The following is a 27,401-nucleotide window of genomic DNA, read 5'->3' as shown; positions in this document are numbered from 1 at the left end:
AAGCATTTGTTACCTCAATAGTTTATAAAAATGTTTAGCAAAGTTTTTGGTTATGATATTACTCATAAATAAATTAATGATATTTTTAAGAGAAAAAAGTGTAATTTTATAAAACAAAATTACTAAAATTAGTACTTATACATATACTAATGTTAAAAAAAATAAATAAAAAAATAAAACTTTTGAGAGGTCATTGCCCCCAAAGTCCAAGAGTGCCTAAAGCCTTGGTGAAACCCCATAATCCATTTCGAGCAATGCATACATCAAACTTTTTGTGCTTACAGACTTTTTCATTTCGAGCAAAGTTATAAATTTATGAACAAGCATAAGTAAACTGAATAATATTTTTGGAAATCGTCTACATACTTACTGGGGCCCAATAACACTGCCAAAATTAGTCTACAGAGAATCAGTGGCAGATTTTAATATTATTGAAGTTTTCATTGCCACAGATAAAAATACATTGAAAACACAAGGTGATATTTGTAAAAAGACCTTGAACTTTGCATTTGCATGCAGACACACACACACATGCAATGAGCAGCAAAATATGCAGCGTAAGCAAGTTTCAAGCTCACTATGTTATCGTAGTATTTGCAGGAACATACAACTGGAATACGTTTCTAGTAACACAAATTTATGACTTGTGGAGAAAACTCTAAATAGCACTAATTATTTGAACTGGGACAAACTGCTTTTCAGTAATACACAAATTAAAATTTCAACCAGACATAGGAAAGGCAGGGATACAATATAACACCAGTTTTCTTCCTTCAGGCTAGGTCAACTGCACCCAAAAACCAAAATGCAGAAAAAAAAAACTTATATCAACACATAAGAGTAAATAGGACATCTTTTATGATGTGATCAAGGGGAAGTGATCAGGTCAAATAAAAGATATTTTATAGAACTCAAGCACTTAGATGCACACAGAAAGGGATAAGGGATTATACAATGATAACATGAAAATATTGAAGAGGGAATTATCTTGCTACAGTAGATATATTGTTCATAGAAACCCCAACTCAGTAAATTGCATAGTAAAAAATATTCATGCTATTTTTCTTGTATTTTTTTAAAAAAATCTTGGTGATGCTTTCATGGCTTAGGTTACTTCTTGTGAACATTATTGTAGTAGATAGGTGAACACATGTCTACAAGTCTACATTGTTTTCAGGTTTTATTGATCCTATTCTCCACACTAGTCAAATAGGCATAGGTGAGATCATCACTATCATGGAATAGTCTCACCAAATTATCAAGACCAATGGAGTTATCATCTGTAGTCTGTACCACCAGTTTAGGTCACTGTTTTGTTGTGCACAAAATTATCTCATAATGGTTAACTTTTTATATTCTTTTTAAATAGTACAGTTCCATGCTTGCATGCAAAATTACAATTTTTTTAGTAATAATTCAAATTGGCAGCCATTCTTTGTTTTGAAATATAATTGTGGTACTGTTAATTGTAGTGAAATTTTGTGCGAGTATTAAATGATACTCTTCCAAAGTTCCAATATTTGAGTCCCCACCGTACCACATTATCTGCGTAGGAATGAAGCAATCACCCCATTGGTGGAGATCTTTTATGAACTAACTGTTGAGGGAAGATGGAATCTTACACTGGTTAGAGAGAAGTCTGGTCTTAGCGAGAGTAATGATGATTGGATTCCAGAAGGTTTGCTGGGAGGTAGTTCCGATCATATGTTTGTGAGGACACGGACTCGTACACAGTTTCTGGCATCAAGTTTGTTCCTTGCTGCTGCTGTGCTCTCTCATTTTCAGCTATCTACACCAGAAAACAATTATTTTATCATCAAAATTAACTTTAGAGAGAGAGAGACAGACAGACAGACAGACAGACCTTTGCTCGCAGGTAATTGTTCTCATTTTGCAGCTCAACTTCCTGCACAATGGTTTCAAGTAAGAAGAACATATATTTCAGTTTCATTGGAAGCATTAGGCCCATAAGGGTGGTGGGTTTCATTATCATAGGATTGAAACATAGGCATACATGATTAATGTGTTTCGTAAAGGATGTTAACCTGTTAAAACGAGTCAAATCATTATTAATATAATTACTTAATGTTGGATTAAATTAAAATTTTGACTCCTAAAGATTGAGTTTGTTTTCATTTTGGTCTACTAATTTTGATTCCATTACCAAAATGGTCCTTCTGTCCATGCTTGAGTAATAATCTAAGTGATAACAAAATGGGGGAAAAGAAGACACATTGTTTGGACTTAAAAGGCCAAATTAGTCACATAGATAAAAGGAAAAATCATTTTGAAAACAAAATCCAACTTACTAGACCAAAATATAACATCTTAAACTTAAGAGAGACCAAAATGAAAATTATCTCAAACTTAAAGGTCAAAAGAATAATTAATCTCTAATGTTGATGTATAAGGGATACTATAGACTTCATATGGAGAAATCGTTAGATGTCAACCTGCAAGAAATTCAAAAGATAAAATAGTACTAGTAGAAGTAATTAAAAACAATGACAAAATTGAGTAAAATTTGATGACATGAAGGGAATCACCAATTTAGGGTTGTAAATTAACCGAGCCTAACCAAGTTTAAAAGTTCAGGCTTGTTCATTTAAATTTATTTCAAACAAGAGCTGAGCTTGAGTTCATTACCGAATAAAATTACACGTTCAAGTTTGGTTCATTGTATTGTCAAACAAGCTTGAACTTGTTCATGAACTATATGATTAACTTATTCTTTTCTCCTATATAGAAAAGCTATGACTAAATTTTTTTCACCTTCACAAATCTATGAATTTTTACTACAAATTGACTAATTATATAGGGAAAAAATAGGCTGCAAATAGTAATTTAATATCATATGAACTTATTTATAAACTTATACAAACCAATTTTAAATCTATGTAGTTAAATTTTTAGACAAGTGTATATATATATATATATATATAGAGAGAGAGAGAGAGAGAGAGAGAGAGAGAGAAATCGAACCTCGTGTTTAAAGGCTTGTTCATGAACACATTATTATGGTTGAGCTTGACTTGTTTGTTAAATAAATGAATGTAAACAAAATTTTGTAGAGCTAAGCTTGCACTATTCATAAATAACTTAGTATATTTATAATTGCAATCTTCATGAGGATCAAAACCCATTGCCTTTGGCAATGACATATGCCATTTTTCGAGAAAATTTATTCAATTAGACTTCTTTTTTTTTTTTTTTTTTTTTTTTTAATGGTAATTTTTTCAATATAAAATAAGGAATAAGGTATTGTTTATATATTACTTTATTATGATACATTTCCTAGATTCCATAAGATTTGGTTTTGTAATTTTCTCAAATTTTCCTATATTCTAGCTTAAAATTGTGTTTAACAGGAATTATGATTTTTAAGTGTCTTGAGGATTTCTAGGAATTCTTCTCGTGGTTTTAAGGGTTATTTTCTTGAGATAGACATGTTATAGGCTTGTTTGGTAAGGGAGTTCAAACAACAGTTTTCAGTGTTTAAACACTGAAAACTGTGGGCCAAAAACAAAAAAACAAAAAAAAACAAAACAACGCGTTTGGTAAAGGATTTCATTTAGGAGTGTTTGGGTTACGTTTCTCATTTTAGGATGTTTAAAATTTAAACACTGAATTTAGAGAACTCATCTTACTAGTTTTCAATTTTGAAATAATATTACTCAATGACACTTTTGTGAATATTTAGAAAAGTGTGAGACCCACTTGATAAGACTTAACATAACTACAATTCTCTCTCTCACATGCACACCTCATATTTTTCTTCTCTTATTCTTTCTTTCTCTCTTTTCCTCCCTTCTCCCTCACATGTACTCCTCTAATAAATATTAATAAAATAATTGTACTTGTTAGAAAGTTACCACTTAAAAAGAAAAAAAAAAATACATACACATTCCAAACACACAATTATATTTTTTTTTACATTTTAAAATTTGTTGTTTGAAATATTGTATCAAACACATTTTTTGCATTATAAGTATTTTAAACACGTATTTTCATAACACTTTTTAAACCATAGTTTCCACATCATTTTGAACTAGGCTTATCCAACCCATTCACCAGACCAACCCACTCGCCCAAACTGACCAAACCAACTAGAAAACTGCCGGATTTGAGGCTTGTGACGGTCGACAGCGGGTTCAAACTTCCAGAAATCGATTCCAGCGGGTCGATTGGCGGTTGTTGCTTCAAAGTCCGACTCCAACCGACCCGACTAATCTCCACCAACAAATAGCTACCATTCATAGTCGTTTGAAGCATTATTCAGTCAGATCTCGCTAGATCCAGTGAGATCTCAACAAGATCTAGAGGATTTTAGCTAAATCCAGTTAAATACCGTCGAACTTCGACCAAATCCGGTCAAATTCAACCCAAGTCCAACCAAGATTGGCCGTTGCCCAACAAGAACTCAACCAGTCCAACCTGAGTCCTACACTAGTTGGTAGCAAGTCTGGAAATTGCACACCCGATTTGGTCGGGTCAGTTCCGGGTTGGGCACAAACCCAACCCAAACCAACCCGTGGAAGCCCCTATTTTGAACAACAATACTTGAAAGTTACTACCAAACATGCCCTATGTTTCTTATAACTTTCCGCATGCTTCAAGTGATATCAGAGTCTTGTCCTTACTATGGTCTAATGGTTAATAAACGTGATGACAACACTTTCAATGATGTAGAGATTAACAGAGAAGGCCCTGTGAAGATTGAATCCGTCAATTTTCAATAAAATAGCTAGAAAGTATTATTCAAAATATAGTAAGCAGTCACTAACCTTTAACTAGAAAGTATTATACAAAATATAGAAAGCATTTACTACCTTTCTTGCTAGGGAGCCCAACCACGATGATAATGGTCTTTACAACAATAGAATTTAGCTTGCCCAACCTATTAGTGGTCATGGAGCAATCCAACAAAATAGAACTCTAGTTTGTGAGGAAGGATGCTCTGAAGATGAGACCTACGACGCAAGGCATTACTGAGGAAAGTTGCAGTCAAGTTAGAGGTGAAGATGCTAGAGCATGTCAGGACCAAGGTGAAGATCATGGTTTTGGAAATCAAGAACGCAGAGATTACCGAATGAAGATGGATCTTCCATCTTTCAATGATCATCCTCAGACAGAAGATTTCCTAGATTGGGTCATCAAAGTTGAAAGTTTCTTTGAGTTCATGGAGATCCCAAAAGTCAATCAAGTGAAAGGTGCCTTAATGCACATCTTAGTGCCTTAATGCACATGGTGTAGGATGATCAGGAAGCTGATGAGGGTGATTTTTACCACTAGATTACCATCAAGACTTGTTCAAGCAAAAACAAGAGTGATGAACGTAACAGAAGCAATTTTAGTGATGTAGATATTGGTGAAGAAGTCCTTACAAGGACTGGATTCGGCCAATTTCAACAAAATACCTAGCAAGTATTATGCAAACTATGAGTTAGCCTTCTTGCTGAGGAACCTAACCACAATGATAATGGTCTGCATGACAACATGAATGAGTGTGCCTAACTTGTTCGTGGTCTGGGAGCAATCTAACCAAACAAATTTCTTGTTTGAGAAGAAGGAAGCATTGAAGACAAGACATAAACCCAAGACTATACCTAAAAGAGATCCAGATCCTTCACTAACAAGTAGATTATTTACTCAGTAAAGGACATACCCAAGAAATTACGAGTCCTTATTTTGTGCTAGCTATCCTAACATCGAAGAATGATGGAAGTTTGTGCATGTGTGTGGATAGTTGTGCTATCAACAGTATTACAATTAAGTACATATTTCTGATATCACAGTTTGGGTGATATATTTGATATGCTGAGTGAATCTAAGTTCTACGTGAAAATTGATCTTAAAAGTGGGTACCATCATATCCAACTTCGACCCATGGATGAAGGGAAGACTGCGTTTAAGACCAAGGAAGGAATTTATAAATAGTTGCTGGTGATGCATTTGTGCTATCCAATGCCCTAAAAACCTTAATTCGACTCATAAATGAGGTTTTAAAACCATTATAAGTTTGTCATTGTTCATTTTGACAATATTCTCGTTTTTCTGTTTGAGCAAATCTTAGCACTACATGTATGTATGAGAAGTGTTAACGGTCTTTTCAACATGCAAGTACATTGTATATCAACTTGAACAATACTGTTTCTTGATTAACTGATTATTATTCTTGGGAACAATGCAATGTTGAGGATATTCATGTTGATGAAGATAAGGTCCTGGTTATCCAAGAATATAGACAATGATTAATGCATGGAGTTTCCACAGTCTATCAACCTTCTACTGGAGGTTTTTTCAAAGTTTTAGTATTAAAGTGGCCCCTATCACCTAATGCTTAAAGAAGAGAATCATAGGGAGAAACAAAAGTCTAAAGCTTCGCTCTAATTGAAAAGAAGCTGAGCACTGTCCCGTTAGCATCAATGTTTTACTTTCACAAGAAGGCCGAGGCATGAAAATAATGGTTAGCATATGAGCTTGAGATGTATGTTCTTGATATAGGGGAAGTTTGTGATGTTCATGAATTAGCAGGCTTTAAATTTCGTCAACAACCAAATTTGCTATCAACCAGATGTGGTATGAATCTTCCACAAACCCAATGTGGTATGAATTTTGTTTTTGTAATGGTTGACAAGTACTAAAAACAACTAATTTCATTTCTTGTAAAAAGATCTTAGACACCACATAAGTAGTCAACTTATTTTTTAAAGTAGTATGCCTCCATAGAGTACCATATTCCATTACCTCATATCGAGATATGATATTCCTCAATCACTTCTGGAGGACTTTGTGGAAGCAGTTTATTATATTCCTAAATTACAACACCACTAGTCATCCTTACGTAGATGGCCAGAATGAGGTGGTATATTGAACCTTGGGTAATTTGATGTAACTTGGGGCCTTGGGGGAAAAGTCCAAATAATAGGATGTTGCTTTGGCCTAAGCAAAATTCTCTTACAATAGCACTATCAACCGAAGCATAAATAAGTTCTCATTCTCCATCGTCTATTCTGTGCCCCCAAAACACACATTAGACTTGGTGCCAGTGCCATTACTTGACCCTCCTAGAATGAGCCAGCAAAAAATATGGCCGATCGACTGCTAGAGGATGAAATCCAACAATGGTTTGAAGCCTTAGATTCCATGTATAAGTAGGCAAGTGTAGCTAACAAGAAAAGATTTGATAAAATCTTCAACGAAGGAGACTAATTTTTCCTTTTATTTTAATTACAAAATCAAATATTTTATTTTGTAATTTTACCAATTTTGTCCTTATTTTGGCAATTTTTCTTCTTCTATTTTCTAGCCTAATTTTGGTCTTAACATGAATCAAGGCTTTCTAGGGCTTTTTAATGATCTCCTAGTTTCGTAAGATTTCTTTACTGTATATATTGTGATTGTAGTATTTTTGGAATTCACACTTTGATTAATAATATTTTTTTAGATGTTTTCCTTCCTTTCTTTTCTTTTCTTTTTTCTAGTGGGTTACATGAATCCTTTTGTGGATTCAAATAACAATAGCCTTTGGAGACCAAATCAATGCAGTGTTAGATATCCCTTGTAAATTCCAGAAATTTTTTAGAGAGGTTTCCTTTTTATATATTTTTTAGATGGACATTTTTTGTGTCTTATAGCTTTCTGTGCAGCAAATGTTGTGCTTACATTCGATTGCTTGTCTGTGACATTTGGCATCCAAGTCATAGGCAACAAGGTGAAGAGAGATATTCTTTGAACTCTATAGAATACCTATATCCCTTCACCGTGTTACCTTCAATGGCACCAATCAAAAGTTAGCTTTTATATTTATGAATTAAATATAGTTTCTGTGTTGAGGTTTAAGATTAGTTAAATTGAAATGAGTATAATTTCTATATTAATTCATTTAAAAGCTTTTGAGATTTTCTTTTACTGATGAAACAAAACTAGGGCATTTTTGCCACTCAATGAACAACAGTCCTTCAAAACCACAAAAAAGAAAAAAGAAAAAATGGCACTGAAGAAACACAGAAAACAGTCTCACATTATATGAAAGAGAAGTAACACAAAGAGAAACAAAAGACTAGGAACAGGAAACAATAGATACCCTCTTTTGCATGAACTCGATCTCAGCAAGGAGCATTTCATTCTGTCAAAATTCGAGCGTTGTTAGTCCTTAAGAGATTAACATTCCCTAATCAAAACAAACAGTGAAAACCGTGTCAGTAGATATATTCATAATCCTCACTGTGAAGTGTAGTACCTTTTTGGTTCTAACTCTTGTGATTCCTTTCTCCAATCTTCCCTCCAGGTTCTTGAGTTCCTTAAAGGTCATTGAGCTAAGTGCTTCACCCACTATATGCCTAAAAACCAACATTATTTTATAAGACTATTCTATAAGTATAATAAGCATCTCAAATGCACTTTAATGGAAAAATCCAATGAACCCTTTACCTGTTCAGATTTTGGATTTCTCGGATCTGTCTTCGAAGTTTGGATGATTCTTGCTGGTAAAACTGAGGATGTAGTAATTAATAATATCAGTGTATGTGTATCTCACAAAATGGGATTTTGAGTGGAAGGATTACTTGGTAACCATATCTTATTTTGTGCGTGTGATTTTGTGAAAGAGAGGGAGAGAGCTAGATGAATTGACTTCCTAGACAGTGCAAATTAAATTACACCATATAATGATATGTTTAATTTTCTGCTTAGTGTTCATTAGTTTATTTGACTTAATATATATAAATATATATGAGTTGGGTTCAAGTTATACTTAGTGTAACTCTAAACAATGTTACACCACCCAATAACTTGTTATTGAATTAATATTTTGAAAATCCAACCGTTAAATTACATATTCTATATGTTCTTAACATGCATGCCAATTTTCATATCAATTGGATACTATTTACCATTTTATCTATAAACTTATCTTTTATGTATTATTTTAAACTACAAAAATTTGAATTTTAACAATTGATTGATGACATAACTATTAATCTTTGATCATTTCGAAATTTTGCAAGCATGTAGAATATACAAAGATAATGTAATCTAACAGTTGTCAATATTTGTATCTAATTAAAAAATATTGAGTGGTGTAACATTACTTAGAGTTACACCAGGTGTAATTTGAACCCAACTCCTTCCCATTTTAACTTCTAAAACATCTGTTTCTCCCCAAAAAAAAAAAAAAACATCTAAAACATCTATCCAAACGTATCCATCCCTCTCTCCACTACTTCTCCCTCATATCATTTACTATCAACTCTCTCCAAACTTTCAATTATAAAATAAAATATAAGTTGGATAAAAATAAGTTGAAATTATAAAAAGTGGCTTTCTTGGAGCAAGGTACAACATCTAAGGAATTACATTTGCTTCTTTATAATAATTTGATGGTTATAATAATGAGGGAGTGAGAATTAGAAATTCTAATTTTCCTTATAAAGAAGAAAATATAATTTGAATAAAGAAAAATTAGGATTTGTCAAGCCAGGGAGTGTACTTTAGCCCAAAAGATTTGTTTATATTTCAAGGAGCTTTGAATATCGAGGCGGTGGCTCGTACTTTCCGGCCTCTTTGGAGAACGAGGGACTGTTTTCATATTTCAAATGCAGGAAACAATATCTTACTCTTCAATTTTGATATGGAAGTTGACGCGGAAAAAGTTCTTCTCGGTGAACCTTGGTCCTACGATAGACACCTGGTGAGTGTTCAACGTTTTGATGGCAGGAAGGCCATTAAAGATATCGACTTTAAGTTCTGTGCTTTTTGGATTCAAATACATGATATACCTTATAAGTATATGACAAAGGAGACGGCGAAGGAAATCGGAGATACTATCGGTCCCGTTATCAAGCAAAGTGATGATGCTGAATGGAAGGGAGGGACTTTTCTACGCGTCAGGGTCAAAGTGGATACGACCCGCCCCCTCTGTCGTGGTAGGAAAGTGACATTCGAAGAAGGCCAGAAACAGTGGGTCTCCTTTCAGTATGAAAGACTCCCCAATGTGTGTTACTGGTGCGGCAGGCTCTTGCACGACGACAAAGAATGTGAAGTCTAGATAAAAAGCAAAGGGACTCTCTCAGTTGATCAACAACAATTTGGTAACTGGATTAGAGCAAAACCGTTTGGCCCAAATAGGAGCAGGTGCTTAGAAGTCAAAGACTTTGAGTCCAGGTAGACCAGTTCACAGGGGGCGAGAATGGGAAATGAGGACAAAGCCGTGAAACAAAGGACTCAAACCAGTGAAGCTATGGGTTCAGGCGGTGGAGAAGTAGAACGAACGGAGGCAGCGACGGAGGAGGATGAAATTTTTCCTGAACCCAACTTGGCAGTCGGTTTCCGAGAAATGTCAAAAAATAGAAATAAAGAAACAATCTTCGAGGCAGCTGGTATGGAGAGTGGAAAGGTAGCTTCACCAACGCAGCCCTTGTCAAATCCCAGGAAATCAGATAGTGGGCAGCAGACAAAAGATAACTTTTTGGGACTACGCTCACAGGAAGACCCAACGGTTATAAGGGAGAGTCTAGTTAGTAAATCTACAGTTCAGATTTCCCAAGGAGAGAACAGGCAGAACAGGGGGTTAGTCTCGTTGGGAAGCGGTTCGGAGCAGGTTACTATAGACTTATTAAAAAAGGGTGCGAAAGAGGAAAAAGGCAATACAACAAAAACTGGGGTTGGGCCTGGCCCATTGAGCAAAGGATATTCCAACAGAATTATCTCAGAAACACAAGGGCTAACGGACATTGGCCCGGTCCAGTGGGTGAAGTTAAGAAAGGCCAGTGGACAAGATTAAAAAATAGGCCCAATTTGGAAATGAGGGAGGAGTTTATGCATGGGACTGAAGCTCTGAAACGTAAAGCAGGGGAATTAGAAGGCAGTGAAGAGTTTTCTGCAGAAAAGATGAAAAAACAGAGAAAGGAGGAGGAAACAAAAAAGCTAAGTGAGTTGCTTGCTATGCATCTTAGATCGGCGGAGGTTGTTGAGCAACCTCGCCGGAGTCAATGAGTATTCTATGCTGGAACTGTTGAGGGCTTGGGAACCGGTAGACAGTTCAAGAGCTCGGCGACTTAGTTCGGGCACAAGATCCCTCAGTGATGTTTTTAGCTGAAATATGGCTGGATGAATTTAGGCTAATCAGTGTACGTGATTCATTTCGTTTTGGTCATCATCATGGGGTCTCTAGATCAACCTGTGGTGGTGGTTTGGTGTTGTTTTGGAAAAAAGATTTGGATTTACAGGTAATGTCTTCCTCCTATAATCACATTGATGCCTTGATTAATAGAGGAAATGAAAATGGCTGGCATTTTACGGGGTTTTACGGAGCACCTAAAACTCAACTTCGTTGGAAATCTTGGGACTTATTAAGAGATTTAAGTAATCGCTTTTCGATTCTGTGGCTGTGCGGAGGTGATTTTAACAAACTTCTGAAAACTCATGAAAAGTTAGGAGGTCGGTTACGACCATATGGGCAAATGCAAAAATTCCGAGAAGTTCTTGATGAATGTGGTTTGTTCGATCTTGGCTTCGAAGGAAACAAATTCACTTGGTTCAAAAAATTCCCGGATGGTGGTGTTGTTTGGGAAAGGCTGGATAGAGCAGTCAGTTCGGTTGCATGGTATGATTTATTTCCTGCTTCAAAGGTTATTACGTTGGTTTGTGCCTCCTCCGACCATAGCCCAATCTTGATCCTTCCTGAGGGGATCACGTCGAAGCCTCAACGCCCCTGGAGGTTTGAACAAATGTGGCTTGAGGAGCAGGGCTGCCACGATCCTGTTAAAAGAGCTTGGAAAACTATTTCCTCTGAGTCGCCCATGCCCAGAGTTATCCAGAATGTTGAATCCTGTAAAACTCAATTGAAAGTGTGGAGTAAGAAGGAATTTTGCAACGTTGCCAATACTTTAAGGGAGAAAAAAAAGACTTTGAAGGAAGCTGAAGAAGTGGTAGTGAATGGAGGAAGTATAGAGTTTTTTCTCCAACTAAAAGGGGAGGTTGCCGAGCTTCTTAGATTGGAGGAAAAAATGTGGCAGCAGCGAAGTCATGTTCACTGGATGGTTTCGGGTGATAAAAATACTAGTTATTTTCATAATCGGGCTTCTCAGCGATTTCGACGAAATAACATTTCTGAGCTTAAAGATCTTGAGGGCAGATTGTTTTCGGGTAATGAAGAGGTTTCGAGGATGATTGTAGAGTACTATAAAAACCTGTTTACTTCCTCCAATCCGCAAGAGCTTGAGGAGGTAGTTCTATGCACAAAACAAGTGGTTTCTGAGGATATGAACAGCAGCCTAACCAAAAACTTCTCAAAGGAAGAGGTGGAGATTGCTTTAAAGTAAATGGCCCCTTTGAAAGCGCCAGGTCCTGATGGAATGCCTCCGATTTTCTTCGAACATTATTGGGAGAGCATTGGAGATGATGTAGTCAAAGCGGTGGTCTCTTGTCTAAATTCATCCTCAATTGAATCAGGTCTGAATCACACTTTCATTACTCTTATTCCTAAAGTGAAATGTCCTGAATTTGTTTCTGAATTTCATCCCATTGCTCTTTGTAATATTCTGTATAAATTGGTATCAAAAGTGTTGGCAAACAGGCTGAAGAAAGTGTTACCCCACATCATCTCTGAATCTCAGAGTGCGTTCCAATCGGATAAAGCCATTTCCGATAATATCTTGGTAGCCTTTGAGACTTTACACCATATGAAAAGGAAAAAATTGGGAAAAACGGGTTATATGGCCTTAAAGTTGGATATGAGTAAAGCGTATGATCGCTTAGAGTGGGTTTTCCTCCAAAGGATCATGGAGAAGATGGGATTTAATTCAACTTGGATAGGATGGATTATGGAGTGCGTAAAATCTGTGACTTATTCAATTTTGGTCAATGGTGAACCTCAAGGCCACATTATTCTGACTCGTGGCATTCGCCAAGGGGACCCTCTTTCCCCTTACCTTTTCCTAATATGCTCCGAAGGCCTTAATGGGTTAATTGAACAAGCGGTGGATAGGAAATGCATTGAGGGAGTGTCTCTTTGTAGAAATGGTCCAAAGATCTCTCATCTCCTTTTCGCCGACGATAGTTTATTATTTTGCCGTGCTCAAGTGGGGGATGTGGAAAAAATTCAAGAGATATTGGGCAAATATGAACGGGCCTCGGGTCAAAAAATAAATTCGGATAAGACAACTCTTTTCTTCAGTAACAATGCCTCTTTTGCTACTAAGGAAGAAATTAAAAATCTGCTTGGAGTGCCCGAAATTAAGGAATACGAAAGGTATCTTGGGCTGCCAGCAGTGGTGGGAAGAAGAAAGAAGGCAAGCTTGAATTACATCAAAGATAGAGTGTGGGGTAAGCTTCAAGGGTGGAAGGAAAAAATTTTGTCTCAAGCGGGTAAAGAAGTCCTTTTGAAGGCGGTAGTTCAAGCCATCCCTATGTTTGCCATGAGTTGTTTTCGGTTGCCTATTGGGCTATGCCAAGATATTGAGAAGCTCATTAGAAAATTTTGATGGGGTCAAAGGGGAGATAGGAGAAAAATCCACTGGGCAAAATGGGAGGTATTGTGTCAACAAACGAGCGAAGGGGGTCTTGGCTTTAAAGATCTTTGCAAATTCAATAAAGCAATGTTGGCGAAACAGCTGTGGAGGTTGCTTCATGATAGGGAAACTCTATTCTATAGAGTTTTCATGGCAAAATATTTCCCAAATAGTTCTATTTTTGAGGCTAAATCTTCTTCCGGCTCCTTTGCTTGGAAGAGCATCCTATGGTCCAGAGACTTAATTGAAAGGGGTTCCTCTTAGAGAGTGGGCAATGGTGATATTGTCCGAATTTATAAGGATGTTTGGCTGCCAAGTCCTAATGGTAGAATTAATTCCCCTGCCTTTCATCTTGCTCCGGAGTCTACTGTGAAGTCTTTGATTGATCCAGATACAGGGTGGTGGAATATTAATCTTATTGATTTGTGTTTTCATCCACCTGATGCAAAACTCATTAAGTCTCTGCCTCTTAGTTTCACTCCCCAACCTGACATCTTGGTTTGGAAGTCTGAAAAATCTGGAGTTTATTCCGTTAAATCCGGTTACAAGTCTCTATGCGAACTTCACTATAGGGATACAAATCATCCTCTTGTTTCTGATGTTCAGAGGGGTTTTTGGAAGTGTTTATGGAGGTTGAAGGTTCCAGGGAAGATTAAGCATTTTCTTTGGAAGGCTTGCACAAACTCGCTGCCTTCTAAGGTAAATTTAAGGAAGCAGAAAATCTTGGAGGATGCTGATTGTCCACGTTGTGCTGGTGGCCCGGAAACTGTTGAACATGCTTTATGGAGTTGCGAGTGTATTAAAGTTGTCTGGGATGCAGAATTTGGTTGGGTGGATAGAAGTGCAGCGGCTTTTGAATCATTTTCTGACGTTCGGGACAAACCAGCTGCACTACCGTTATTTGCAGTTACTGCTTGGGCTATCTGGACTCAGAGGAACAAGGTTCGGCTCCATGACAACCCTCTGCCTCTCTGTAATGTCGCTGGCTTTGCCAAGACTTACCTCCAGGATTTTAAAAAACACACGGACAGCCCCCCAATTATCAGGAATCGGATTACCCCTCGCAGGTGGACTCCGCCAGCAGTTGGTTCAGTGAAGATTAATTACGACGGAGCTATGTTTGGGGAGTCTGACAGGGCGGGGTTGGGTGTGGTAATTCGGTCTTGCGAGGGTCAGGTGGTGGCAGCTCTATCCGAGCAAATTACAAAACCTCCAACTGTGGAGATCCTGGAACTCTTGGCGGCAAGACGTGCGGTTTCTTTTTCTGCAGAATTGGGACATTCTCAGTGTGTCTGCGAAGGCGACTCTCTTTCAGTGGTTAGTGCCTTAAAGGGATCCGGATTGGTTCATTCTAGTGGAGGTCATCTCTTATTTGATATCTCTTCTCTCTCAAACTCTTTTCAGAGTATCTCTTTCGCTCATGTAGGTCGGCAAGGTAATGCGGTTGCGCATACCTTAGCCCAACGAGCGAGATCTTCTCTTTCGACTCAAATTTGGTTGGAGTGTGTTCCAACGAATATCATGTCTTTTGTATTGGATGATTTTCCAAACTCTTGATGCTAATCTATCAAATAGTTTTTCTTCTCAAAAAAAAAAAAAAAAAAGTGTGTTCAAGGTAATTTTAACTAAGATGTTCTAATGTAATACTATCATTAAAATCTTGATGTAGAGAAGTAAGAACTTTCAGACATTGCTATATAAACAACACAACAAGAAATTAAAAAAGAATCTAATACAAGATATGGCCAGCACAAACCTACTGTTGACTTTCACAAAACATATAAGAGGAAGCATTATAAAAAATAAAAAGAAGAAGAAGAAAGAAACAAAAAAGAAAAATAGAGGCCACAATGTTTTAATCGCATATAATACTTTTGCATTTAACATGCTTAAGATCTTACACTTTATTTTCTTAGTCTTATATATTCACATCATGGAGGGAAAGAAAATGTTAACCCTATCCTTGTACTTGTACCTCAAACTCCATGTTCAAGCATTTGGGCAGTGATGTCAGGAGAAAAGTTAATAAAGTAGCACATAGGTGATCAAAAATTTAAGATGATTACAAGACCAAAGGTTTAGCATAGGCAATACTATGGTATCTCTTAGGCTACGGTCTTAGAATTAAAAAACTAAAAGGGATAAAAATTGGGAAGTTTTATAGCCCCTATCCTGATCACTCTTCTATAACTATAATTATATAATTTTAAAAATTTTGCAGCCCCTAAAGAGATAAAATTTGCATTTTAAAAGTTGACTAAGTACTTTAGGGTCCATTTGTTTGAGGTGAAAATAAGGATGATAGAAAATGGCGAAGAGAAAATAGGTTTTTGGGTTGTTTGATTGGGGTGGAAATAGGGGAGATTTTAGTGGGGGTTTAAGTATTTCCTCTCTGAGCCTACTAAAGTCTTATCTCTCCAATTTAGGATGATTTTAGCAGAGAAAATGGAGAAACGTGAGGTAGATGATAAAAACACCAACTTTGCCCCTCCCTCCCCAATGTGTCATTGAAGCTCTATGCTTCCCCACTTTCAAAGTGTTTTTATATTTATACTTTTAAATTTTAATCAAACAGTGACTTTTTTGTTTTTTGAATCAATGGTGAGTTTTTATTTTTAACCAAATGGTGGCTTTCAGCCTTTCACCTCCAACTTATATATATAATATAATATAATAATAAAGAAAAATAAAATAAAATAAATTATGGGTTGATTATTAAGATGTTATTCTATTAATTTTAATAATCATTAATAAGTGTGGGGGAGGATTTTGTTCCACGCCCCGCAAGCTTATTGTCCTCTTTGGAGAGCCAAGCCCGCAAGGTTTTTGTTTCTCAGCCCCGAGTATGGAAGTCCAGGATTTTCACCTCAGGCCAAGGGCTTTGCCTTGTAGCCATTTTGGCTTGACGCCTTTGTCCCACATCGGTTGGAGATGTACCCCACTCATGACTTATAAGCCTTTGGAGCAACCATAAGTGTACCACTACTCAGCACTTGGCTCCCCAAAGAGGACAATAAGCTTGCGGGGTGTGGAACAAAATCCTCCCCCACAATAAGTAATATTTTTTAATAATTATAAAAAATGTATTTATTATCTTATATTCTAGGGACATGAGAGTAAATTTATACAAATTTCATTTTTTATCATCTCATTTTTTAAACTCCAAAAAAAAAAAGTTTTAAATCCCTTCACTTTTTCAACCCCTTAATTAACCAAACATATTATGGGAAAACTAAAATCTCTTTTATTCCCTAACTTTTACACATTTTCCCAATTTTTTATTCTTTCACTTTTTCATCTTCTCAACCAAACAGACCCTTGATATTTATGTTGTGTCTAAAAACAAATATTTCATTTATTACAATAATTAATTAAGTTATAAATATATTTTTTTTTTTTGTTTATTTTTTCCTTTTTTAAAGAAGTTTCATACACAACTATGTATATTCCACCAAATCATAGGCTCTTGAATCATCAATTACTTGTTTAATTAATCTTTTTTTTTTTTTTGGTTGCACACATATTGTAATTGTGCTTATAGGAGTAATTAAAAGTTTTTTTTTTTTTTTATATTAATATTTTAAAGTAATGAACTAGAGTTGTTCCCACTCAAAAAAAAAAAAAAAAAAAAAAAAAAAAAAAAAAACTAGAGTTGTTATTTAATATCTATATGTAAAATTGCAATTTTTGTATGAGCCAAAGGTCAAAAATGTTTTTCAAGAACACGACCAAATATTGGAAAATAAACAGATTTTCTCTTTAAAAAAACTAATTTACACCAAACAAATGGGATCTAATTATAAGACAACTACGTACCACCTTCAAACTATTTGAACCCTATTTATACTTGCCTAAAATTACCGTTAATCATATATAAGATATTAAATTCGAAATAAATTCAAATTAGCTTTTAATTGTAATCAAAATTTGCATGAAATAACTATTTTATTTATTTATTTTTTTTAATTTGATGTCACGCGATTCATTCATAATATTCACTCAAAAGCCCAAATGATCATCTCACTCACCTCAATATATAAGACCATCTTATTGTCACTAATATTGAATGATTCTGTAGGTAAGCAAGATTTACAGCTTATTCTTTATATGAAAGGGGTTTATTTATCACCAAACAATTGAACTCGAACATTTTAAGCTTTAGTAATATAATCTGCTGCAAATTTAAGTTTCTTAAATGTGAACTGTTGTAATCACATTTGAGTAATAAAATAAGTATGATTTTTTTTTTTGAGTAATATAATAGGTATGATTTGGTTGTTAACGATATCAATACCCAATCTTGGCTAAGGCCATAGTTTTTTTTTTTTTTTTTTTTTGAGAAGAAGGCCTAAGTTTGTTATTTATGTTTATTGTATCTAATACTTTTTTTAGTGCAAGTAAAGTAATTCTAATCTTATTTAGATTGTAAGCCAAAAAAATCCAAAGTTCACTTGTATTACAAGTACAGTAAACCTAGATAGTGCAACTATAAGTATCCTTCAATGAATTTATTGTAAATTTGTAATACACAAAGTTTAGCCTAATTACGTGAATTCTTGCTTTTTCTCTCTTTCTTTTCATTCTTTTTCATATTTTATGTTTTTTCTTTTTCTAATTTAAACCATAACTTCAATATTCTTTGTCAGAACCATTTTATTGATTTGTTAAAATCAACGGAAAGAAGTTTACCTGCGCATTAAGTTCAGCAACAGATCCCGGGTTGGAGGACTCAGTAGACACTTTCTTGTACCTGTTAATTGTTCCTCTAACACTGCAAAAGTGCATGAAAAATTACGAGCTTTAACAACTAGAAGCATCATATGCATTTGTAAAGAGATAACATTTTCATTACATTTTAATACTCTACTAGCTAGTTCATAAAGTTCAAACGAGGATTGGACTGCAACATCTGAATGCTAGAGAAAATATGCAATGAAATTATTATTGAGATTGTATTCGAGGAATGAAGCGCTGAAGCAAGATATCATTGCCATCAATATGTAAATCTCTACAATGATGCCCATAAGTCCTTGAGGAAGATGAAATAAAGGGTTCTTAAGTACAGCTTGGCAAAGATATACTCCTGTTTACAAAGGTTTTATAGTCCACTAAAACTCATCTTACCTACCATAGGAACCTACAGCACACGATTTTGACTAGTGAGATAGTAAAATAATCTTACAAATATGAAAAAAGGATGTAATAAAATAAAGATTTACAAGATCCAGAAATTGGTGATGCAAATTTTTTTTATAGTCGTTGATGAAACTCGTGATGAGTTAACGAAGGAGCAAATGATTATAATTTTAAGATTTCTTGAAAAAGATGGCTTTGTGCAAAAACACTTTTTTGGGGTATGTAAATGTGTATAAACTCAAAAAAATCAACTATAGTCACCTTGCCTCATCAAGTCTAGATAATCAAAATGATCAAGAGTAGGTATATGACGGTGCAATTAGTATGTGAATTGAGAAGAATGAAAAACAAGATATAGTTTCAAATGATTGACTATATTTTTACTACATCTATTGTTTCACACATAGCTTAGTGGAAGCATCAAAATAAATTATCTATGTTCATTTTATTTTTACTATATTTACTATATTGTCAATATTGTCAGTGCTTTATGCAAGCGTAAAGAGCAACTGAACCTATTGAAATTACATATATTATTGACATTGAAAAGCTCTAGATTGAAACAAGACCTAATCAAATTGACACTTTACAATGAGCTTGAAATAATCGGCGGAGTTTTTACTTGATATCAGTTTCCAACTTGCAGCGTAAAGATGTTTGATGTAACATGTGTTTTTTTACTTAACATGGTGAATGAAGGAACTACTCTTAACGAGGAGAAGTAATCTCATCATATTGGGCATTGAGTTCATTTGAATTGATCTTCATCTTGCATCTCATGAAAGAAACTACATAAATTACTCATTCACTTTGTCAAGCTTTAATTACAGTAATAGTCTCAAGACATTTTAAATGTGATCATTTTATATATATATATATATATATATACCAAAGTATTTAACCAAAAATTCATAGATCATAATTGATGTGATGGTTTACTTGCCATTGTCAAATTATTTTGTGAGACAGAATGTAGATGCCCTATATATGAATGCTCGTTGTGTTGAGGCATGGGGTAATGCTCATCATCAACAAGATGATTTTATTATTGAGCATCATTAGCAAGTAAATATTATTTTATCATGTAATAAAGACTCAATTATAGAATTAAATCACTGGTTTAATTAGCATATAATGAAATTTTTTCACTTGGAAGTTGACGTTGCCTTCAAAAAACAAATGTTTAAGGCATTTTATAGCCCACATAGCTTCCTAAATGAAATAAAATTTAGGAAAGTCTGGTGATTGTTATGAACTCTTGTCTATAAAATTGTGTAAAGGAATTGAAGTTCTTACGAAAAACTAAGGAAAAAAAATTAAAATGTTAGATGAGATGAATTTCAGTATTTGTGGAATAGTAACCAGCTACAAAATGAGACAGCTGGCTTAGATGGCCAAATCTGTGGCATGAAGGGCATTTAATGTCCTTGTTTGAAGTGATATTGCTACAGATCAAGATTTTGTAGAGTTCTTTAGATAACTATACTACGTAATTCTTACAATCTTAAAGTATTTTGAAATACACGGATTGGATTTTATTACATCGCAGTTATATTTTAATAGATACACCAAAATTGTGATAGACTTACCCTAAAAAATTAGGATCCTAATTCCTAAATCTATAGTGGCTAGGATGTGAAGAACTAGGATAAGAGGCTAGTCATAACTTTTAACTCATAAAAGTGTAGAGCAAGGCTGTGAAGAAAAAGTATGATTAAATAACATTTTATCAACTAATCAAAAATAATCTATTTGCCTATGCTTGAAGCTGACATATATAAGATTAAAATTTTTTATGCGATCATGTGGCAACAATGAGAAGAAAATCATGGACAAAAAATAACTATATTTTTTTGAGAGAAAGATAAAAATTTTAAAAATTAAAAAAAAAAAAAATTGAACAACTATATATGTGCAGTACTAAACACATTTATTATTCTCATAAGCATTTTCCATTGCATATATTATTCTGAGAATTAGTTGTTAATTATTCCTCATTTGTATAAGCATCTGGATATACTAAACTCCCTTCTTCTTTTTTTCTCATAAGCATTTTCCCTAAAACATTTCTATATCTATATTATTCTCTTAAAAAAATAGTCTTTTTTTTTTAAATGAGAAAAATACAAAACACAAGACCATACAGTTAGCACTTGTCATGAGTTTGGATAAACATGAAGTGACAATGTATAAAAATGATCGTACCATGCCATAAAGAAAGGTCTTTAAAAGGCAAAGCATTCCACTCAATGCAACAGGGTGGAACAGCCGGACTGTCAGTTTTACTTTCTTTTTTTTCTCAACAGTATCACTATTCTCTCATTCTCGGTTCTCACCACCATTGTGTATTTACTAGGACATTGCTAAACCACCATAAACGAGAGCCTATACGGAGATTCCTTAAAAACCCAATTTTGGCTGAGCAACAAAGAGAAACGGCTACACAAATTATTGCAATCTCACTAAAACTATATAACCTGGATTTTTCATTCATAATTTTCAATTTATTTGGCAATCATACATTAAATTGGTGATCAATTTTGATTCAAGTTACCAATTATAATATTTTCATTCCAGTGTAGTAACTTATTTAAAACTTTCATTGAGAGTGGCTAAATCTGACCTAAGTCTCACCCACAAGCCCTTGCAAAATATTCTCTGGTAATCTTTTAAACTAGTATCCAAAAAGTGCATAAAAAATAAATGAGATTACGCTAGAAAAAAAAAAATAATGTAGAAAGAAATTATTATAACAGAATAAGTAATTCCTGAGAATTCACATTCAAGTAAAAATCTGAGAGATCTAGAGCTTTTGTCATGCAACCAAGCCTGATCAAATTTGTCCTAATTTAGATTTAATTTGACATATATGGGAGTTTTTCTAATAATCCATTTGTCATTATTTTCAGTCTTTAACAACATCAATGTTATATGAAAATTTTAGATTCATACATCCTTATGAAGAATTCAACTGAAAGGTCAATTAAATAAATTTCAACCCACTTGCACAATTCTTGATATATAAATTTAACATAACAAAGGTATAAAGATCAACTATATGAATTTTTTTTGTTTCTGTGTGTGCACGTACGTGCGTGTTATTCAATCTGTATTTAAAACTTTGAGTAACTAAATATATAATCATTATTATAGTTTTTTTTTTTATTAAAAAAATTAAGGTAAAATGTTTGCAACTTAGAAAATTGAAACAAAACATTAATATAAAATTTTGAGAAATAACATATATTTTATTATAAATTGATTATATCCAACAAAATCTTTTGGTAAGTATTTTGTTCAAATTTTTACAAAATCTGCCTGGCTAGATCAGCTTTATAATACACAGCCTCAGAATATACATGATAGCTGTCTTTGTGCCTAAAAGAACTTTGCTTTTGTTTGTAAATCTTTATATTAGAGTTCTTGTACCTCCACAACAATTTTTCATAACAAAGCTGATGTGATAATTCATTATAAATCAAAATAAAATAAAGAGCACATTTAGACTCACTGCATTTCAAAATAAGGTTTTAGTCAATAAATTGTGAGATTTTATTGTATCTGTGTTCTTTTTAAATTAAATGTTAAATGGAAAGGTTAATTAAGCTTAATTTAGAGAAAATTGGTTGTAACTAACTTCACCTCAAGCTTGAAAAAGGTTATAAGGAGTAGAGTAGGACAGATTAAGGTAAACCTTAATAAACTGAAATCTTATCAATAGTAAGGTTTATTTAAAAATTAATAATATCTATATTCATATTTTGTATTAAAAATGTTCAATGTCTGAGTAAATTTTAACATCTTCTCAAAAAAAAAAAAAAAAAAGAAGTAATTTTTTACCGCTTTCTTAGTCTTTCCTTTTGACCTTTCAAAGTGTTCTATTAAATAGTTATATTTGAAGGTTATATATATAAAAGGTCTAGGCGATTCTTAGGATATTTATTAATAAATTATTTTAAAAAAAATTTAGTACCACTTTTATCAAAAAAATATATAAAAAAACCTATCAAAATTTTTCTTTTCTAATAAAAAGTTTTAGAAATAATTTTCTTTTAAAGGTAAAAATATAAGGAAAAAAAACACACACATATATACATATTATCAAAAAATAACACACACATATATACTATTTTGTACTTATGAACATAAAGAAGCACCTAACTAACAATCAGTATGCTGTAACCTTAATTATCTCGAGCCAGTGATTGGTTGTCTCTGCCACGCTGGCACAAGATGCCCCATTTTGACTGGCTTTTAACTCTATATCTATACTCATATCTGCCACGTGCACTAAAACCATTGGACTAAGTGTAATGACCATGAGAGCTCACTATTACCCACCTCCATCAGCCCAGGGACCAAAATCTAGATCTCATATTTCTTTTTTCTTTTTTCTTTTTTTTTTCTTTTTTTTTTTTTTTGGTTAAAAGATCTAATATTTCCACAATTGAAGCATGAATAGATTATGTTCAAATTAAAAAAATAGAAAAAAAAAAAAAAAAAAAAAAAAAAAAAAAAAAAATCATGTGCTTGTGTGTCTGAGACCGATCGAGAAGTCTGCTCTTGCAGCCATTCTTGCATCCCCATGCATGAAAAGAGCCATAATGTGCAGAGCCTGCCATTGGCTCGTACCCTTTGCTTCCCTCTATATTTTGTGTCACCTCAAACTTTACTTCAAACCTCTCTCTCTCATGCCCATGAAACGCACAGCTTTTTGGAATATACATGTAAGGGACATAAAATACATGTATAGGATCCATAAGTTTTGAGGAGTTTGTTTCCAAAAATATGAAAGTTATCACTCTCCCTGTTTAAATTCAAACGGGTACAACAATGATTAATATGACTTTGTTTACAAGTTTAAACTATGTACACTTTAATGATTTGGACATTGTTACAGTCAATATGAAGTAGACAGATCATGAACTTTGAGAACTTCATAATAATTACAATTAAAGCTCTCTCTCTTTAATGTGCAATGTATTAAAGTAAAGCTCTACCTTGATTCATAACTCCACGTTGTTTAGGTTTTGGCTTATGAAGTTCAAAAGAAGTGGGGGCCAAACTGCCAAAGTGATCTATATTAGGATTTTTTTTTTTTTTTTTTTTTGTGGTGAAATTAATCTATATAGGAAACTTCAGGATGGTTTTTTAAACCGTTTTGAGTTTTTTCATTAATTATTTAGTTGAAAAAGGAAAAAGGAAAAAGGAAAAATTAATTGGATAAGAAAAAACCAGAAGAGGAATCATGACACCACCTTGTTGTCAGGAGTGAAGAACTGAAAAATCAGTCTGACGTGACAAAAGATTCGTGTGTTGGGTAACCTTAAACCATATAGCTCATTAACCATTTCAAGGGCAAGACGGTCAATAAAAGAGACAATATCCAACACTTACTTGCCAAAAATGTCTTATTTGCCTCTTGACTGATTGAAATAAGACTTAGCAGAAGTTCGAAATAGAAACCCATTTTGGAGTTTTGAGTATTCAAGCCCTAGCTAACAGGACTCCTATTATAACCTTCTTTTATAGATCTGATTAGGTTAAAAGTGGTTAGAGTAGGTTAAAGTTTAGAAACACCCATTTCCCTTTAACTTCTACATATGTTGCTCTGTGGGTTTGATTGAAGAAATAATAATGTGTCTGAAGATTTTATGGCATACCCAATATTGGGTTTAAAAACCCTAATTGCTTTCTGATTGTTCTTTCTTACTATGTTCTCAAGAGGGTGATAAAGGAAAAAAAATTGGGTTCTGAAACCCTAATAATCATCATTTGATATGTTTTTTGTCACTTTGTTATTATGCACGCAATTAAACGGGTAAAATCAGAGGCACCCATTAACCCTAAAAAAAAAAAAAAAAAATCAATGAGCACTGAAAGGCCAAAACGCTTTTTTCTCTTTTTTGGTACCAGCCTTTTCCTTTTCTTTTAGGCTAAATATGGAATTCATCTAAACAGGGCTACAACGCGTGCATCGGGCAATAAAATTCCCTTATAAGAAAGATCATGAAAACAATAAAAGATTTTGGGTGAGCTCTACAATATAATCAATTGGCATTTGGAACCCTAATCAAAAACTTCTCCAAGGGTAAAATGGACAATAATAGGGACAAATTTAAGTACTCAAAGAGTTTGTTTGATTCTCTCATATTTACTATTTCACGTCTTAACGAGTGTGAAATAGTGTTTTTTTTTAGTCTTCAAATTACCCTTGAAATCCATATTTAGTTCTCACATGTACTAAGCAATTAAAGATCCGCAATTTAATCTCCAATTTGGTAGGGTCCTTTGTGTTTCACTGTTTTGCTGAAGTGACATGTTATGAAGGATGGGTCAAGCGATGCGAGAGAATGGGCTAACCCCAATGAGAGTGTGACACCTTTAGCTGGCATGACTCTTTAGCTGATGGATGACATGTGGAGAGAGAGAGAGAGAGAGAGAAGAAATGTATAGTTTAACAAGAAGGGAGATAGAAGGAAGCTGATCTTACAGACCTGAAAGTCTTTGTAACCCTAAACTGTGCCTGCTTATCTCTTCCAAGTTTTCTATTAATACACTGTTACACAACACTTCCATTTCCATCTATTACTTACAGATCTGCGTATCTACTGAGTAGAAAACTGGGACAAAGTATTAAAAGAAGAAAAAATCCCACAAAGCTCATAAAGGAAACAAAACAAAGCAAAAAATAAGAGCAAGAACGAGAAATAAGACAAGCGAATCTTGTTCACTGTAGACCTAAAAAGTAAAAACTCAATCTAAATTGCATAAAATGACCATGTTCTCATTTTTGTTTTTTTGGAAAAAAAAATCTATAAAATTGTTTTGACCGAAGCTGCAAATCTAAGCACGTAATACCCATCTCAAGTATCCAGCTCAAGAATATTCAAAAACCAACAATTTAACAAAGAAAAAAATCGAAAGGAAAGAAAGAAAAGAAATGAGAAGAATAGAGAAAGATCAAACACACACACATGAAGATACAGGAGAATAGTTAAGAGCATGAAGATTGATTAGAAGTAAAGGTGAAAAACGTTACAAACCTGTTGTTAGAATACTCATAGAGGCGGCCACGACTGGAGAAGACGATGAGTGCAACTTCAGCATCACAAAGAACAGATAGTTCATAGGCTTTCTTTAGCAAACCGTTGCGGCGCTTGCAGAAGGTGACTTGCCGATTTGTTGTGTTTTCGATCCGCTTAATTTCGATTTTTCCTCTTCCGATTTTCCTCTGCGAAGATCCCTCCAGTGCTTGATTCGGAAACTCCATGGATGCAAGCTGAAAAATGAGCAAAACCAAGATGATTGTTGTGTATAACCTTGTTAGCAATAGAAAATAAGCTGACTTTAACCTTGAGTTGGGAAAACCCAATAAACCAGACTACAAACTTGTGCTAATGGATTACGTATGATTTTGTATTTGGTCACCGACCTGGTAAAGAAACTAGGAGGAATGGAAAAATTTTGGATAAAAACAAGTATTTCTAGGTGAGTTTGGCTTAGACCAAATTCTATGATGTAGTTTTCAGCAGCAGTTCTTTCTTTTCTTTCTCTCTCTCACTTTTTTTCTTCAAATGATTTTGCTCAGGTTACACCAACAGTTACAGATGCAGAAAATGGAAGAGGGTTAGTCTAGAAAGTGAATATTTATGAAAAGGAAAATAGACCCTCCAACCATCACTTGCACTGTTATTTTCTTTTTACTCTTTTTTTCAAAAAATAATTTAATAACAAGTGGTTAAAATGTTTTGCCTTTTTTCTTTTGCTCTAAATTGGATTGAACAAATTTCCTCCACTGTTAATGACCCACAAGTGTATTATTTTCATTCATGTGATTTATTTAAGAATCATATAATATATTTGTGCCATTTGGTAAAATGGTCTTAACCACCTTTTCAAAATACAGTTTTCTATTTACAATTTTTTCCAACAATCCCATTCACAAAAGGTTGAAAAAGAGGCTATTCCAAAAAGACACTTGGTCACTAACTAATAATCAAACAATACAATTAAAACTCATATTATTATTAAGTTAATTACTTGTGTGATTAAAAACATACTTAAATAGTGTTTTAGATTGCGACCTAGTTTTATTGCGAGAATTCTAATTATTATTTTAATTTGTTAAATATTTTTCAAATTGCAATGCCATAGTAATAAGTCCCTAAGCTTTTTCAAATTTCTTTTAAAAAAAAAAAAAAAAGTCCCTACGCTTTATTTTACTATTATTTTTATTTTTATTTTTTTTTGATTTCCACCGTATATCCTCAAAGTTTTTAATCACAAAATAATCACTGTTGGCGATAGGTGGGTCCTAGTGGGGTAAATCGCTGGCCCAATAAATTATTTCAAAGTGCAGGTACTCAGAGTCGAACTGATGAGTACACCCAGTCAAACTTGGGACAAGTACTTTGAGACCAAATGCCCAACCACTTGACCAACCCTATTAGTTTCCTACGCTCTATTTGATATGTAGAAAAGGATGAAAAAAGAGAAGGCCTTCAGTTTCATTTTCACGGTCCATCAACCATACATTTTTCCTAGATGGGAAAAGAGGGAAAAAAAAAAATGATGGTAATGGGGTTGGAAATTACCCCTAGGCTAAGTTGCACTCAAGAGCTAAGCTAATATAATGGAGGGTTGAAAAAAAAAAAAAAAATGGCGGACCTCCCATGTTATTTGCTTTTGGAAAATATTGATTTTGGAGACTTTTTCGACATCTGTTTCTGACCTCAACCCCAGTGGTTGAAA

The 27,401-nt window shown here is 34.0% G+C and overlaps 1 protein-coding gene across 1 annotated transcript; it reads right to left on the bottom strand.

The window, feature by feature from the left end:
• Positions 1 to 312: 312 nt before the first annotated feature.
• Positions 313 to 26,250, bottom strand: LOC126696689 (agamous-like MADS-box protein MADS1). Its single transcript, XM_050393370.1, has 9 exons — positions 26,083 to 26,250; positions 25,694 to 25,929; positions 18,201 to 18,282; positions 8,434 to 8,495; positions 8,243 to 8,342; positions 8,087 to 8,128; positions 1,865 to 1,906; positions 1,623 to 1,789; positions 313 to 787 (listed from the first exon to the last, which is right to left on the bottom strand). The coding sequence occupies exons 2-8, from the start codon at positions 25,918 to 25,920 to the stop codon at positions 1,646 to 1,648; spliced, it is 699 nt and encodes a 232-aa protein (XP_050249327.1). The 5' UTR covers positions 25,921 to 25,929; positions 26,083 to 26,250; the 3' UTR covers positions 313 to 787; positions 1,623 to 1,645.
• Between the last annotated feature and the right edge of the window lie 1,151 nt (positions 26,251 to 27,401).

The sequence above is a fragment of the Quercus robur genome, chromosome 8, assembly GCF_932294415.1.
Source record: "Quercus robur chromosome 8, dhQueRobu3.1, whole genome shotgun sequence".
Taxonomy (NCBI): Eukaryota; Viridiplantae; Streptophyta; class Magnoliopsida; order Fagales; family Fagaceae; genus Quercus; species Quercus robur.
Note: the sequence above shows the minus strand (reverse complement) of the source record. Positions and strands in the feature narration are given on the sequence as shown.

Excerpts from the sequence above, each read along its gene's own strand:
- LOC126696689 (XM_050393370.1), bottom strand. The coding sequence starts at position 25,920 with ATGGAGTTTCCGAATCAAGCACTGGAGGGATCTTCGCAGAGGAAAATC. Across the intron at positions 8,129-8,242 it reads CAAGAGTTAGAACCAAAAAG|AATGAAATGCTCCTTGCTGA; the intron begins GTACTACACTTC and ends GAATTTTGACAG. Across the intron at positions 1,790-1,864 it reads ACAATTACCTGCGAGCAAAG|ATAGCTGAAAATGAGAGAGC; the intron begins GTCTGTCTGTCT and ends TTTCTGGTGTAG.